General features: G+C 33.1%; 1 protein-coding gene across 3 annotated transcripts; it reads left to right on the forward strand.

The window, feature by feature from the left end:
- Positions 1–16: 16 nt before the first annotated feature.
- Positions 17–12,330, forward strand: LOC134539329 (vesicle transport protein SFT2B). 3 transcript variants are annotated; one of them, XM_063381263.1, is made up of 6 exons: positions 17–63; positions 314–395; positions 2,762–2,931; positions 5,378–5,495; positions 6,789–6,917; positions 8,945–12,330. In XM_063381263.1, the coding sequence occupies exons 2-5, from the start codon at positions 330–332 to the stop codon at positions 6,915–6,917; spliced, it is 483 nt and encodes a 160-aa protein (XP_063237333.1). In that variant the 5' UTR covers positions 17–63; positions 314–329; the 3' UTR covers positions 8,945–12,330. The 3 variants fall into 3 exon arrangements, with proteins under 3 accessions (XP_063237333.1, XP_063237332.1, XP_063237331.1); XM_063381262.1 differs by having other exon boundaries at positions 30–107; XM_063381261.1 differs by having other exon boundaries at positions 34–227.
- The last annotated feature ends 4,131 nt before the right edge of the window (positions 12,331–16,461 follow it).

Genomic DNA, 16,461 nt, shown 5'->3' on the forward strand with positions numbered 1-16,461 from the left:
TCCTAAATTTGTGACTGTGACGTATAGGTAAAAGAAACTGAAAGAAACAAGAACGTGATTTCGGTAGGAAAGCGTTTTCAGTGTCTCTCATTTTACTACAATTTATGGTATGCTGATATTGGGCATGAGTGTTTAAAATGTATTAAGAGAATGCTTACTTAGATCGGTAGAGTTCACAACAAAGTACCTGTGTTGACAATAAAAAGCCATTTTTGTGTCAATTTCTTGTAAGTGTTCTTGTTGGCAGTTGCAGATTTTGGAACTGTCACATTTTATTGGGTTTGTCATAAATGTCATACTGTTTTTTTTTCAGTCGTGTCAAGACAAGTATGGATAAACTAAGGCGAGCGTTAAGTGGAGATGAAGCAGAAGAGGAGAGTGGAATTATGCCTCAGGTATTTTCTTTACACAACTGCTTTCTTATTATGGGTTTGTCAGACTATAACTGAGGGTCAGCCAGTATCAAAAGTATATATAAACCATAGAAAATGCATAGATTTCAACGTGAACTTTAAAATCTCGATACAAAATTCAACAGGTTGTTAAATATCTTGTCAGCGCTGATACCCTTGTGATTCTTTGGGGTAGATCATAAACTCAATCATACAATATGTCAAACTTAATAACGTAATGTTATAATTTTCGTAGTGTGTTCATTTACATTATGTACGGTCCATGGTGGTTGAATGATCAAATCACTGTGTCCTATTTGGGTAATTTACGTTGGAACCAGTTTCGATTACTAGCAGTGTCAAACCTGGATGTTTTGATCTTGTGAAATGAAGCAGACATTTTTAGCTGGAGGGTTGTATTAGTTTGCTTTTGTTTCTCCTACTTATTCACCCCATTAATGTTAAATTCTAATCCCATTTCATAAACCGTGCAATATGCACACATCAGCTACGATCAGATTTTCACATTCATGAGATTACATTTCAGTATGCTGAGAAAGTATCTGTTATTAAGAGCTTTCATCCCGTGTGCCATTCACTCTTACCTGTTTTGCAGTGCAAAATAATACTTCAGCAGAAAGGATAAATTTTTTCATGTGATTTTTTGATGAGAGAGTGCGTTTAAAATTCAAGGCAACGCCATCTATTGACGAAGTTCAAAACTGAACCGTTATTAGCGCAGTTAGTTTGCTAGCTGTTGCTAGCTCCACTAAGCGGATGAGTCTCATTACCGAGAAGGACAGGTAGTTGCCAGACACTAAATGACCGTGTGGCGGACATTGAGAAATGACCCACACTCACTGTTTGTAATGTCTCTGACCAATGATTTTCTGTTATAAAAATGAATTTTCTCCTTTTTCAAAGTAATATATTGCCTATGTGTTAATACGGTTATGAGCTAGCTGTATGCGAAATCTCATCCAAATCCGTTCAGCGGTTAGAGCGCTGTTGAGTAACAAACATATACATAAACTTTGTCATTTATAATATTATGTATTGTGATTTATTTTAAACTTTATTTAAAAATTGAATTTTTAAAATTTTGGCCACTTCAAGACAGAAATTATATTGTGACTGATCTTAGAAAATTCATCTGCATCTAGTTTTGCAGAGGCCTTGGTGTTTGAGTGGTCTGCTCGCTCGCTCCCTGTGGTAGGGGGGGGGGGATGTTCAACTGGCATTTTCACATGTGTGGGAACGTGGTGAATGTTCCTGGGGGCTTGGTGGGTTTTTCTCGGGGTGCTTCCGTTTCCCCGACTGAAGCATTCCATCACTGCTTCATCCACATAATTTCACCCCTCACTGTCTAATGACCACAAGATGAAAAAAAAAATTAAGCATCTGTTGATGCATTGAACTTTTTTTGTCGTATCTGTAACCTTAAAAGTTTTTTTTTTTTTTTTCACTTTTTTAATTTTTCTCAAGAAATATTTGATGTCATTTAGTTGGTACCTTAACCAAAAAACTTTTAGGGGATTCTGAATTCCTGATAAGATATTTTTTTAATATTTATTTATTTATTTATTTATTTATTTATAAATTGTGACATGCACACCAACACTCTGAGAAGAGATTACAGGGGTGTGCATGGTACAAAAAAACAAACACAATACACAAAAGACACCACAGACAAAGGACACAAAACAAAACAAATAAAAACAAAAAATTCAAAAAAAAAATTAATAAATTCAAAAATACAGAAAATTAGTGGATTTAGAATAATAGTAAATTTAGAATTCCAACAAACAAAGATATACAGTTAATTCAATTGACTGCAAGTGCTACTAAAATAATTTACTAATTGGTTAAGCTTGTTACTATTAGGTCTAATCTATTATAATTGCTAATTAATCTAAAAATAATATCATTTTTTCTCTTGATTGTACAGAAAGTAGACGTAAGTCGACTATGGTCTGTAAAGTAATTTGCAAAAGATTTTAATAATATACAGACACAAACAGTTTGTCTACATTCTGAAAAGTTAGGGAGGTTGGAATTGGTCAGGTAAAGTCATCGGAATTCCCCAGTCTACAACTGTAAATACTATTAAATGGCATTTAAGGGTCTTTTAAATAAAGAAATTGAAGCGAGAACTACGCCAACCACGGGGATGTCTGATCTTTCTTTATTTATTTCAGGAAAATGCAGGGGAAAAAAATCAGGTAAATTTGAAATTTGGTTGGGGAAAGTCAGATTTGGTGTACGCACTGTTGAAAAGCGTTCTGGTTGTTGGGGGAAGTACAAATTTTGCGAAACTGTTTTGAGCGCGCGCGCGTAGTTGACGGACGGCAAAACACTTGTTGTTGAAGCTGATGGACGCCACGACCCTCAGCTGGTCCACGAGGATCAAGGGGTTCATCATCTGCTTCGTGTGCGGCATCCTCTGCTCCCTGCTGGGCTCCTTGTCGCTCTTCCTCGGCAAGGGGCTGGTCCTGTTCGGCGTCTTCTACACGCTCGGCAACCTCATATCCATGGCCAGGTGAATCTAGTCTTTGAATATACCTATATACTGTATAGAAGTCGCGAGTGGATAGGATTTACTCTACGTTTTTCAGGAGCGCATGATGAGCAGCTTGGGAACTTTCACCGTTGCAGTGCGCCGCCGTAACGCCCTGTATCGTCTTAGTTGTTATTTACACGTTAGAGCGCGGCACTGTCGCCCGCTGTCATTCCCCCCGCACACACCCCCCATCCATCATTCACTGCAGCTCAAGGTCGTTCAACGGGAGGGGGAAGGGGTGTTTGAAGAGTTCGACACATGTCCGCTAGGGACCACCACAAGTCGATGCCCTGGAGATGGTGGCGGATTGCGGCGGTGAATTAACCAACTACCTCAAACCGTATTAGAAATTTTAACCTGGGCTGGCTACTTCTATACAGTATATATATTCAAAGGTCTAGTGCAGCGTGTACCGTCCTTGGGTTCGTCCGCCTCGTCAGGGGTGTGTGGTAAGCATGGCTCGCTGATTGATACCACGGCTTAAACCAAATGGTTTTTTTTTTATCAATTTTTTTTTATAATTAATTTATAATATATTTTTTTTTAATGAAATGTCTAATTCCACTCTAGTAACAAAAGTTTGCTCGTTAATGTTTCCTGTGATAAACAGGAACAAAAAATTTATTTACTTTTCAGAATATTATTCAAATAATATATGAATAAATTGTAAATTATATCCCGCTAAATACTCCTCTAAAATGAAATTTAAAAAAAAATATTAAATTGTTAATTCCTTTTCTGTGTGACACTATTGTAAATCCCCGTTCTGTGGGAAATGCCCATTCTATGGAGAATCCTCCTCCTGTGGGGAAATACCCTTTCTGTGGTGAAGTCCCAGTCAGATGTGCAGATTTGCTGGACTTCAGTGTTCTTTGATATTGTAACTTTTCTGGTTCAACACGAGTGGCAAAAAGCAGGTTGTCGTATGGCTTTCATTTGAACATGTTGATAACCGAAATAATTAACGTAATAAAAAAAGGCTTGTTTGAACCTAAAGAAACCTGGTTCAAACCAAATAAAAAAAGGCTGTTTGATTTTTAAAAATAACCTTATTTTCTTCGAACCCTGATAAGTGCGATGCTTGTTGGTTTTTTCTAGAATCGTATCACCCCTAAACCCAAAGCTGTGGACTGACACACAGTCTTGTATTTTGTAAAGGAATATTTTTATTGAGAATTTTGGAAACACATTTTCATCAACAGCATCACCTGATAATATTCAATTTTTACTACCTACTTAGGAGAGTAACTGAAAGACGCCATCTTGGTTTCAACCATTTTTGGCAGCAAATTTTTTAAAATATAATTTAATATTAAAAAAATTTGAGACTTGTTTAGGCTAAACAAAAATAATGAGACAGACTACGTGTTTTTGTTGACTATCGGTTGTTGAAAATAGGTTTATAAAATGTGGTTTAAAAAATAAAACTTGTGATATACTTTACTATAAGTAAGATGCCATAGTGGTTGAGGGCTTAGATCACTCTTCTCCCATCAAGAGAATACAAATCTAGTTTTTGGTAGGTTTTCTCAGGGTATGCCACTCCCTTTCCCTCCCCTTCTTTTCCCCTCTTTTGATTTCCATCAATGCTCCTATAGATCTCATCAACCTTCATCATTTCTGATGACCCTGATGAGATGTGCAGTTCTAATTCATTATTTTAATTTGCCTTGGCTGTGGAAATCTTGACTGAAATATTAAAAGTTTCAAATTTCGTCTCAAATCGGATTAAATTTTTCTTGAAATGAATCCCTTGAATGGCACACCTCATCATTGAATTGTTGCATATCCGTAGGTCTCATATCATTCAAGGGTTTGAATGCTATTAATTAAAATATTTTCATCTTGGACATGTTCTAAATTTACTTGAATGTAATTTTTCAGTTTTTTGTTTTTAGAGATATTAGAATATTTTTGGCAAACTAATGTTTCCTTAAACTATCTGAATAGTTTATTAAATGTTTTAAACTTATAGGCATATTTGGTAAAATAGTAAAAATCATAACCTATGTTACTTTTAAATGTTTTCTAGAAGAAAAAAAAAGATTATAAAATAGTGTGTGAAATGCTTTTCGGTAAACACAATTTTTATTGAATCCAATTTTCGAAGAAAATTCTCATAAGCTTTTGAGTTCAATAAATATTTTACGGTGTGAAAAAACCTTAATTCTTAAAGAAGTAAGTAAAATATTGTTCAACACCAATTTCCCACACTTATGGTAAATGTTTTGTAATCATATTAGTTAGAGTTGCATGTTAGGCTTTCTCCATCAATTTTTTTTTTACTCGTGGATGTTATAATCCTACCTCCAGCATCTTTGAAAGCCCATGGTAATGTGTTGCCATGACTTCAAAAGTGATCCTTGTGTAAAACATCACTTTGTATTTGCATCAGTTGTGTGACGCATGATGGTGTTGGTTCCAGCACGTGCTTCCTCATGGGCCCGGTGAACCAGATAAAGAAGATGTTTGCTCCCACGCGAGTCATCGCCACGATACTCGTCATAGTCTTGTTCGGGTTGACACTTTTTGCAGCTATCGGGGTGAGTGTTGTGCCAAATTATCATTCTTCCTGGGTGTCTACAGATCATGAAAGATACAGAACTGAAGGGCTAGTTTCGAAAGTCACGGAAAGTCTTTTAAAAAGCAGTGATGATGCTAGAAGCCACAAAACTTCAAATTTGCAGCTACCTTTTGTCGACTTGTTTTTTTTTTTACACCTCACTGCCATTTACTGTCGCAAACAAAATATAAATAATTGGAGACTGTCTACTTACGTCAAGTGGAAAATTATTCTCAATTATTTTAATTTCAATACAAAAAGTTGTAGGAAAATTTTATTTAAAGGTCCTGAAATTTTATTAAAAGATCCTCAGATACTTGCATATACATCCTGTTATAGAATTTGAGTCTAGAAATTTTTTCTTAGCAATGCAACTAGGTGAATATTGGTGAGGTATTGAGATTTCTAAATGCATTAGTTAATTAAATTGGGTTTAATATGCAGGTCATGTTTTTCAGTAAAATAGTTCATTAATTACCAATTAGTGTTTGATCTCCTGTATTCAATTTTAGCTTTTTAATCTCAAAAGCATGGTTTTACAGAAGTAAATTGTCTTAAATTTTTTTTACATCAATATTTTGTATTTTGGAATTTATTATAAAAGTTTTTTTTATTTTTTATTTATATATTATGCAGTGAAAAATGTGTTTGGCATATATATATCTAGCATAATTAAGATTTGAATGTAAAATCTTGTTTTAAATAATGTTTTTTTGAAAAGTTATTTATCAACACAAAAGAATTTGATATGATTATTTGGGACGTTAGAACTATTAAGTTCAGTAAAATTTTTGCGATTACAGATCAACAAAACTAATTTTCATTAAATTATTATTTAATTCCTCTGTATACATGAAATATTTTTTAAGAATATGTCAAATTTTTTATGAAACATTAAAATTGTTAGAAATAGACATAAAGATAGTTCTCCAAATTCAGTAAAGAATATATTTTTTAATATTAGTTTTTTATTAATAATGAGTTCACTTTTTTAAGCTACATCTCATTAACCTTTGGAAACTAAAAGCATATTTTTAACAGCATGTAATTTAACTCAAGTGTGTCCCTCAGCGTATTCTCAAATGCTTTAAGTAAATAGACATCAGTCGGATAACTTCAGCAGTTTACAAACCCCATGGTTTTTTTCTGAATGTCTGTCCCCCGTATGTGTGGGGGTGGGCCTTAATCTTTGGTTGCGTAAGTCGTAGAAGGTACTGCGGGGACAAGCGAGGCCTGGCTCTGCACTCGACAATATTACTTCCCTCTGTTCCAGCTGCACAAAGCAGGGTTGACGCTGCTGTTCATCATCATGCAGTGCCTGGCAATGACGTGGTACTCTCTCTCGTACATCCCGTACGCTCGTGACGCGGTCAGGAAGACTGTGTCAGCGTGCATCGCCTAGGTAAGCACGGGCAGGGATAGTTTACAAGACGTGCGTCACGAACTCAACTCGAAGCTAGGAAGGGTTTCTGTAGTTTTCCAGACTGCCCTTGGAATATTACCACCAAAAAAAAACTGGTGCTAGGGCCACAGCGCACTTTAAAGGTGTATATTATCGCTTCCATGATCCGTTTGAATGATAAAACAAAATATTTGGTGATTAATTTTGAACGTTATACCCAGCCAATGAAGTATTTGATGAAGGTTCAAAATTGTAACAAACATGGCAACGAAAATCTTGGAATGAATTTTATAGTTGTCTTAACTCTCTCTCTCTCTCCCACTCTTAGCCATTGAGTGCCCCACTCCTATGCATTTCACTTACGACACTAATGAGTATTTGCTTCAACTTATCCTTACAGTTGTAATATTGTAGTTAAGCTAAATTATTAAAGTTTTAGAGAATCCACCAAATGGTTTTTTCTTAAATTATCTAATTATAAATCATAGTTCACTAATTGAATTTTACAGTTAGGTTGAGGTGAGAATAGCGCTTTAATTTTTTAGAACACTCTCCCTTCCTTCCTCCTCCCTCATAAAATAATGTCTTTGTCACAGAATAGGAGTAGTTATTTCATGTGCCTTAATTCTCTCCAAGTTACGCTGTCAGTCACTACTTCCTTGTCTCAATCCGTTTCCCTTAATACAGCCCCAACACTTCAATACCTTCCATAACATTCCTGCTTTTGTTTTTCTAATATCTCTCGCTTCCTCTTAAATCCTTCCCTTTGCCATTACACTTGAGAGAAAATGTTTTCAAGTAGCGTGAAAGCAACAGGAAAAAAAATTGACCAATGATGAACAAGTGGTTCATACTGAAACTGTGGGTGAAGGTTGCAGTGGCTCCGTAGGCAGGATATCTAGTCAGTTGTTTGAAACAAATTAAAAACATATTATTCGTATGTCAGCATTTGTTGGAGTTATTTGAAGATCTTGCAATTGAAACCTGAGATATCTAATGGCAACTGTTCTGCAAAGATGATAAATATTTTTTACACTTTATTAATCTATTTTAAATTTTATATTTCTTTTAATGTAATGAAGGAAATAATACACTCACAAGCCATATTTAGTCCAGGTGTACCTGAAATCACTATTTTAAGAAAATAGTTTTTATGTAAATTATTTTGGCTTATCTATTTATAAAACAGCAGATGGTAATGTTTGCTTGAATTTAATAATTTATTGGGACAAGATTATTTGGTGAATTACGATAAAACCGACATAACACCGCAAAGCATGTCTACAATATATAACACAGAAATACAAGTTGATACACCATCTAGCACCGAAATGTAACTAAAAACATGAAATTGATCAGCTATTTGACTAAACTAAATGCAGATTTAAAAAATTTAATCTTCTATCATGGTAAATTCATTGAATGTAATTTATTTAGCATGAATTTTGTTTGAGAATGTTTGACCTAAATAGAGTGGAAAAAAAATTAGTATTGTTTAAACTTGTATCACTTATATTAGTAACATAGTAATTAGTTACATAATTGATGGCACATATTTCAAGCACACACAAATTTGCAGATTTATTTTTATCTTCCTGAGTAGTTATGTTCTAGACATGCTTATCACTAATGACTTTACTGTATTAGTGCATCAGTTATCAAGCGAAATTAGAGTATTTTAGTGAAATAAATTTAAGAAATATTTTAGTTTCATATTTGTCGATAATGCATTTTTATTTTAATAAAGGAAGACAATATATAAAAATAAAAACAATAACACAGAAATCTTCTGTTTTAAAAACCTAATTGTCGTAAAAATGAAACCATAAAATGGTGTTCCTAATTATTTACTTTCACTTTCAGACTCTGTTTGAATTATGAATTTTAGTTTAAAGGGTAGTGACAGTATACTTCGTAATGTGTATTGCAGGATAATTATTGTTATATTTAGCAATATTGCTGTATGTGCGTGTTAAAAATGTATGGACCTTGTGGAAAATGTTTTAATTTTCTAACTCTGTCCACAGGTGGCGACGATTCAGTTCTGTTTGGAGTTGATCATCTAGAGTCATGTAACATTCACCTCTGGTGACGTCACTAAGTTATACTGCGTGGTGGGGCCCTGTATTTCGTTGGGTATTAAGCGAGATGTCTTTTACCCACCTTGCTACTCTTCGCGGCGACATCCCAACAGTTTTTTTTCTTCTGTGGTTCTCAATTTGTCAAGGATGTGATTTTTGGCTGAGCCGAAATTATTAATGTGCTGTACCTGGATGTGTTCTTTGTCCGTGGTTCCTACCTTCACAGGTCACATTTCCGTGCTGTTTGAAAATTGGAATGTTAGTGCTGACTTCCTGTGAAGGTGAGCCATTGTGTAACTCTTTCTTGAATTCCACTCAACAAATATTGATTTTCCTGCCTTTGAATGTATTTTTCTAAACGTGACTTTTACGTGTAAAACACATATGCCTGTCTTCCTCCAAATGTCGAACTGTTTGTGTGCTGACATGACTTCTCAAGAGCTCTTGTCTTGGGAGGTGCTATTTTTTTTTTTTTTTGCAGCTCATGTGTGATGTATGTAAGTGTCTAGTTGGGTCCTAAACATCATTGTTTATGTGCTTGTGTATGGGTAGTTCCATGTTATTAAATGTCTGTACCTTTGTTTATGTAAATTTCTATAGTGGGTGTTATAACGGGCATAAGTCTTGCGGAAATCCAGTCAACTTGTGCCCTTCATACTGCACACTAAAGATTTGTTCCACGAGAAGAGAAGGTATTGTCAATTGACGCTAGAAAATTGTCATTACTGTGTGATATGATATTAGTTGATTCTTGATGCAGAACTTGAGATGGAGTATCATGTTCAGTCATTTGAACGCTTAAGCAAATGAATATTCAACCTCGTGGCAAAAAAATTGGTTTCTTTAGAGGTTGTTCTGAATTGATTAAGAGAGCATTTTATTTTGTAGTGTCAGACTGTATAAAGACCAATGAATCAATGAGGACTGATAAAAAAATTTTTATTTCTGTATGTGAAAATTTGATGTCTAAAGTGGATAAGACATTTTCTAATTAACTTGTTTCATCAATCAAACTTAAAAACAACCAATAAAGATTGGTGCTCATTTTATTAACCATATGCAAGTGTGAAAAAGAGAATGTATTGTTTTTAAAGCATGTTTGTAATTCAGAATAATATAAATAGTGTATGTAAAAGAAGAATGTATGTTATTAAAAGTATAAATTATTTCATGCAAAGTTACTTTTAAATGTTTTTGGTCAAATTCACATTACGAAAAGTACTTGCTTGTTATGTAAGTTCTTGCTAGGAACATCTCTCGTTTTGCAGACTTTTTATCGTTTAATTTTCTTACTCTTAAGTAATTGGTCCGACTCTACAAAATAATTTTGTAAGCATTTTTCAGCCTAGTAAGTGATTTTTCTTTCATAAACATCTGATAAGGTTAATGCATCATTGTATTTATAGCTATACTCCACTATAAAGAACACCTCAAAACAACATTCAGTTAATGTACTTTAGCAAATTTAAGGCTTACCCTTGGAAAAAACAGTTTAAAAAAAAAAAATATATATATATATATATATATATATATATATATATATATATATATATATATATATATGCATATTCATTTTGTGTGAAGTTCATAAAAATTAGAAGAAATAGCACAGTGTATAAAATTGCATTTAGCTTGTTATGTATTTATGTATTACTACTTTAGTTATATATAGTTAATGTTTTTTAATATTTTAATAAAATAAGTTATTTTGGTTTTTTCCAAAAGGTGCATTATTTAAAAAGTATCTTGGTACATGAACAACTAATAAATTTAATAATTGAATGCATACATACTTTAATGGTCTGTTTGTATGTAAATCAAATGAAATGTTTCTGCTTTTAAGATAAAATTATTGTATAGTGTGTATTATGGGGGCCTAAAATCAATTCTTCCACTAATATATTGTACTTTCTTAATGGTTTATTAAATTCATGTAGTTTAAATGTGCCTTACTGTTAGTGTGTGTTGTTTATATTTGTGTTCATGGTGCAGTATTTGCAACTTTACAGGGCAAATTTGCAATACAACGTAAACCAAAAGGAATTTACCCGTAATACTTTTGTATTAATGTGCCACTGATTAAGGGGGTAAGATGTTTATAGTAATACTTTCAAAGATGTGTCACCGTGCCTCTTCTGCAAAATATGTACAATCATATGAGGTAGTATCCACAATCCATTGAAATGAAGTAGAGTTGCACAAAAAAATTATCCTAATAACTAGTTAGTTTCTGTTATGTTTTGTTCTTAGTTACATACTATTTGGCCTAAGTAATAATGTTTACAAGCAGTTGCGTAAGCGGAATTTCATTTTGGGGGAGGAGGTGTTAGAAGTACCTACTTTGCCCACTGTTTGCATTCATATTCTTTCCTTTTGTTCGTGGGATTAGAATTTAGGATGGGGGGAGGGGATATATATCATCCCCAATTCTCTTCCCCCCACCCTCTACCTGGTTACAAACAGTAACTGTATTCAAATGAAGTTTATGATGTTGGAATGTATAGGTACCAAAATTGTGATTACATTCAGGTTTAATCTATTAATCTATTAATGAGGTGTTAAAATACAAATTATGGAACCGGAAATTATTTTATTCCATAGTTCTTTACTAATTTTGTGTTGTAAATGTGTGCGGTACTGCACCATGCGTAAGTAAATATGCTTTCTGGATATTCAGAATACATACTATGTCGAGGTGAATGCATTTATCAGATTCATGCTTTCTGTGTTTGGATTTGCTAGGTTTCAAAAAGTTTTTATTGTCGCAAATCCATTTAAAAAATGATTGAGGATTTTACAATAGAATGTTTTGAACATGAAGCATAAAAAAACCATCAAAAGAACAGTCCTATTCATTTAAGTGAATCTAGATAATAAAAAAAATTCTTCAGAGAATCTAATCCATGTGCCTTCTTTTGTTTTAATAATGTTACAATATTTATGTACCAATAAACATTGCTTAGTTACCATAGTATAATCAATATATTATAAGGATCCCATTTTTAATATAGACCTGTCTAATGTGTTTGATTAAATTGATGCTCAAATGATTTGGTAAAGAATATTACCTCATTACAAAATATTAAGTAGATCAGAATCATGAAGTAAATGAATCAAAATAATGAAGTAGATACAGCATGTAACTGGATCCTCTGAAAAATTGAGAGTGCAAACAAAAGTTCATTTTAAATTTAAACCATCACAATCTGAAACCTGGCAGAACCATCATAAGTCATTGTAACGTGTATTTATTTTGTAAACATTTTTGTAACTTTGGGAAAAATATTTTTGTACAGTGTTAGTATTCTAATAAATACATATTTTGTTGCATGTATTATAATATTATAATATTTAGCTCCTTGTGGATCCTAATGTTAACATTAATGTTTAAAAAAAAATGGTATATTTTGTTACTACGGTAGTTTTGGTAGTGAAGCAATTGAGTCTGGTGTTGTTGGGATAGGTTACTGCTGTGGGAATACTACCGTACATAAATTTGCGTAATGTGTTATTCATGTGTTGGTTTGGTTTCTTCATGGTAGATGTCATGTTTGAAACAGTTTCTACAATAATTGTTCACATTCATTGAAAATTAAGGATTTTTAATTAAATATTTTTATGTCGAGTTGCAAAAATCTGAAAAGTAAATTAAATAGTAGAGCATTTTCCAGTATCTCTTGTAAAAGTATCAGTTGTATCAACTTTTTTTATTTTATTAGAAACTGGCAAAAGCTAACTAACATTAAATGTGGTACATGGTAATTAATACCAACATCAGAAAATCAATGCTGCCATTCTGATATATTTAACAAACTTCAATGGGATTGTGTATGTAAATTACAAAGGATATTAATAGTGTGACAAGATGAAAAAGTTTTGTTTTTAAACTATGTCAATTAAAATTTCAGATTAAAATTTTTAATAAAGAAAGCTCATTACTTGACTGGCTTCAGGGAATGTTTCATATTTAAGTAGGGTTTTTTACATAAGAAAATTCTTATATGAAATAGCCACACCATGGGTACGTAATACTGAAAGTAACTTTGTTTTTGTAGCATTGTTAGCGTAAATTAAAGTGATGGTCTAATGTCTAGCAGTATCAGTAATTTTGTGCTAAGGATTGGGATCACTTAAAACAAAAGTACGTAGAGTTATTAATATTTTCCAATTTTAATATTCGCATGTAATGATAAGCAAAGTCATATATATTTAGGATGTAGCCTACTAATTTTTACATCATACTAAGTTCAACCTCATTTTCACTGTAAATTATTGGTTTTATTCGAGTTGAGCTTTGTGTCTTGGAAGCAAGGTAGTCGAGGAAGTATCCGGGTATAAGCTATTCAGAGTGAGGATCCAATGTCGTACCACTCCCCAAACTCGTCTTGTTAACTACTCCTTATCATTCTGTCCAATTATCTGCAATCTGTCGTGCCGTAGCGATCTGAAAATTGATGTTGCTGTCTAAATTGTATGTCATTGCCTGTGTTTTGATGCCATCACTTTATTCAGTGTGTACTTACTTGTTTTTAAATTAACTTAACATTCCTGTCTATAAATACTCTGAATTTAACTTAAGCGTGGTTTTCCAGTTGACATTGTACTAAGACCGACATTTTCCAGACTATCTTATTTTTTGATTGAGAGTATTAAATCTGGGCTATTAAAAGTGTAATAAATTAACAATGTTTACTCTATTTGTATATATATATATATATATAATTGATGTGTGAAACATGGCAAACAGAAGCTACTAACACTAGCTTTGTAGTCAAATGTAAGTACATTACACATAGGTATATATTAGTGTTGGTGGTTCTAAAGTTTAATAGGTTGTTGTATGGCTTTTGATTGGACAGTGGACATATCACCTTAATTATCTAGATGTTAATGTCAATTCAAGGAAAATGTATGGTGAGAGTAAAAAATTATTTTTTTTGTCCAAGTAAATGAGAAATTATGTTGCGATATAGATTAAGGTAATGCTTCACTATCAAAGTGTAACATTAAACGGTTACTTAGGGTACAGGATTGTGTGTGTAAGCTAGAACTGTTCTGATACCGCATTCCTAGGGACAAGATTATACGGTGAATTGCGATAAAACCGAAATACCACAGAATCAGGGGCGTAGCCAGGGGGGGGTTTTAGGGGTTCCATACAACCACCCCCCCCCCCCCCCCCCCAGCACCAAATCTTTAATTTCTTATTCATCACTCAAACAAATTTCATATTAAAATTAATAAAATTTTTACCATTACAATATTTAAATTTAAGTACCGAAAACTGCTAAAATAGCACTATTTTACACCTTAAAATCCAAATTTTCCCAGGGGACGACCCCCGGACCCCCCGCTTTAATACGGTGGTGGGGGGCCATGCTTCTTAACACCCCCCATACACAAATCCTGGCTACGCCACTGCACAGAATGGCATGTCAATCTATATATATAAAAATGAAACCCGTTTTCCTTGGTCACGACATCACGCGTGAACGGCTGGACCGATTTCACTAATTTTTTTTTTGTTGTGTTTGCTATGTATGGTCAGGAGAAGGTTCTTTTGAAAGAAAAAATTAAGAAAATTGTGCGGAAAATTAGAAAATTTAAGAATAATGAATTCCTATTTCCCTTGGTCACGCCATCACGCGTAAATGACTGAACCGATTTCACTAATTCTTTTTTTGTTGTGTTTGTTATTGTCACGAGAAGGTTCTTGTGAAAGAAAAAATTTAACGGAAAATTAGAAAATTTAAGAATACTGAACCACCATATAAAAAATTATTTCCAAACTAACGCAACACTTTGTACAATATAAATATTTTTAAAGTAACCTTATGACAATCAGCTTTAAGCGTTTACAGTTTCCAGTGCGGCTTGCATTTGCAATGTCAATAAATAAATCGCAAGGGCAGTCGCTGAGTGTATGTGGCATCAACCTAGAAAATCCATGTTTTTCACATGGCCAATTATATGTCGCCTGTTCCCGTGTCGGAAAACCATTAACATTATTAATTTACGCGCCAGAACATAAAACTAAAAATATAGTTTATCAAAAAGCATTAGAGTAGAGAGAAGCAGTGAGGGGTACAGAGACTATTAGTTGATTTATAGAGCGCGCGTGGTATTGAGCTCATTGTTTACTTAAAAAGGCCAAGTTGTTCAATAGCAATTTGTAAAAACATTAGTGGAATTATTGAATCCTATGGAATAAACACTATTTTGACAATATATATTTTGTTTTTTATTTAATTAAATTAGTAAGGTCCTTTTCAGTTATAGTGATACCAGGGAATTATGCATTCATTTTTATATGGAGGATATTATAGATTCCAGTTCAAATTGAATAGGTACTCATACCTAAGATAGGTCAGCTATACAAAATAAAGTAGTGCATCATTGCTACGCTAAGGCGGTACGAAGTTCGCCGGGTCAGCTAGTATAACATATAACTCTAAAATGCAAGTTTATACCCCATAAAGCACTGTGATGCAGCTCAATTCATTAACTTAACCAGCATTTTTCATAAAGAACATGACACAAATCACAAAAGTATTATTATATTTTCATATATTAAATTTAATGAATGTATTTTATTTATTATTAAGTTTGTACCAAAATGTATGTAATAAAATGATTGGAATATTTTTTTTTATATTGCAGCATTTATAAGTAACGAATTTTTACTTTACAACATTGGTGCATTTTTTCAAACTTAAATATACTTTTGATTTATTTTTCCGAGTTATTAGAGATGCTTATTACAAATTATTAAATTGTATAAGTGAATCGTGTATCAGTCAAAACGACACTGTTTTGAGTAACATTTAAGTATAATATTTTAGGAATAATGTGATATCTTTATGAATTAAACAGAATTCATAAAACCAGTCTTAAAATAAAACAGTTTAATCTTGTCTCTACGCATTGCCAAATAGTGCTGTCAACATGTACCATCCTGGTGTTTATGCAACTTTTTCAATTGTGCAGGTTGTTTACACTTCAAGGAAGTCACTGAAAAGTAATGAAACTGAAGGATTGGTGACAAAATTTGGCAAAAAGTCCCACCACAAACAGAAGTGGTGCTGGAATTCACAAGAAAAAAATTTCTAGCAGTCTTTTGTTTACTTGCATTTTGTTTTAACGCCTAACTTCAGTTATATTCGCACATCAAATATACGTCTAGAATCAAAGATGGTGGAAAATTCTCAAAAACAAAATGGCGGACGGACATAATTCAAAATGGCGGAATCTAGGATGGCGGCCGGGGTCAAGGTCATCTAAGAGGTATTTATTTACCCAAGAAATAAAAGACTGAATATATTGTCATCCCAAACTTTTTTGATTTTGAATTTATAAAAGACTTTTATGTATTGGAAATTGCAATTCAAGTACATAGCACTTGAAAATTAATTACTAATTCATAAATTCATTCCAAATTTACTAGGCATTTTCTGGTGCCACTT

The sequence above is a fragment of the Bacillus rossius genome, chromosome 15 (assembly GCF_032445375.1).
Source record: "Bacillus rossius redtenbacheri isolate Brsri chromosome 15, Brsri_v3, whole genome shotgun sequence".
NCBI classification, from domain to species: Eukaryota; Metazoa; Arthropoda; class Insecta; order Phasmatodea; family Bacillidae; genus Bacillus; species Bacillus rossius.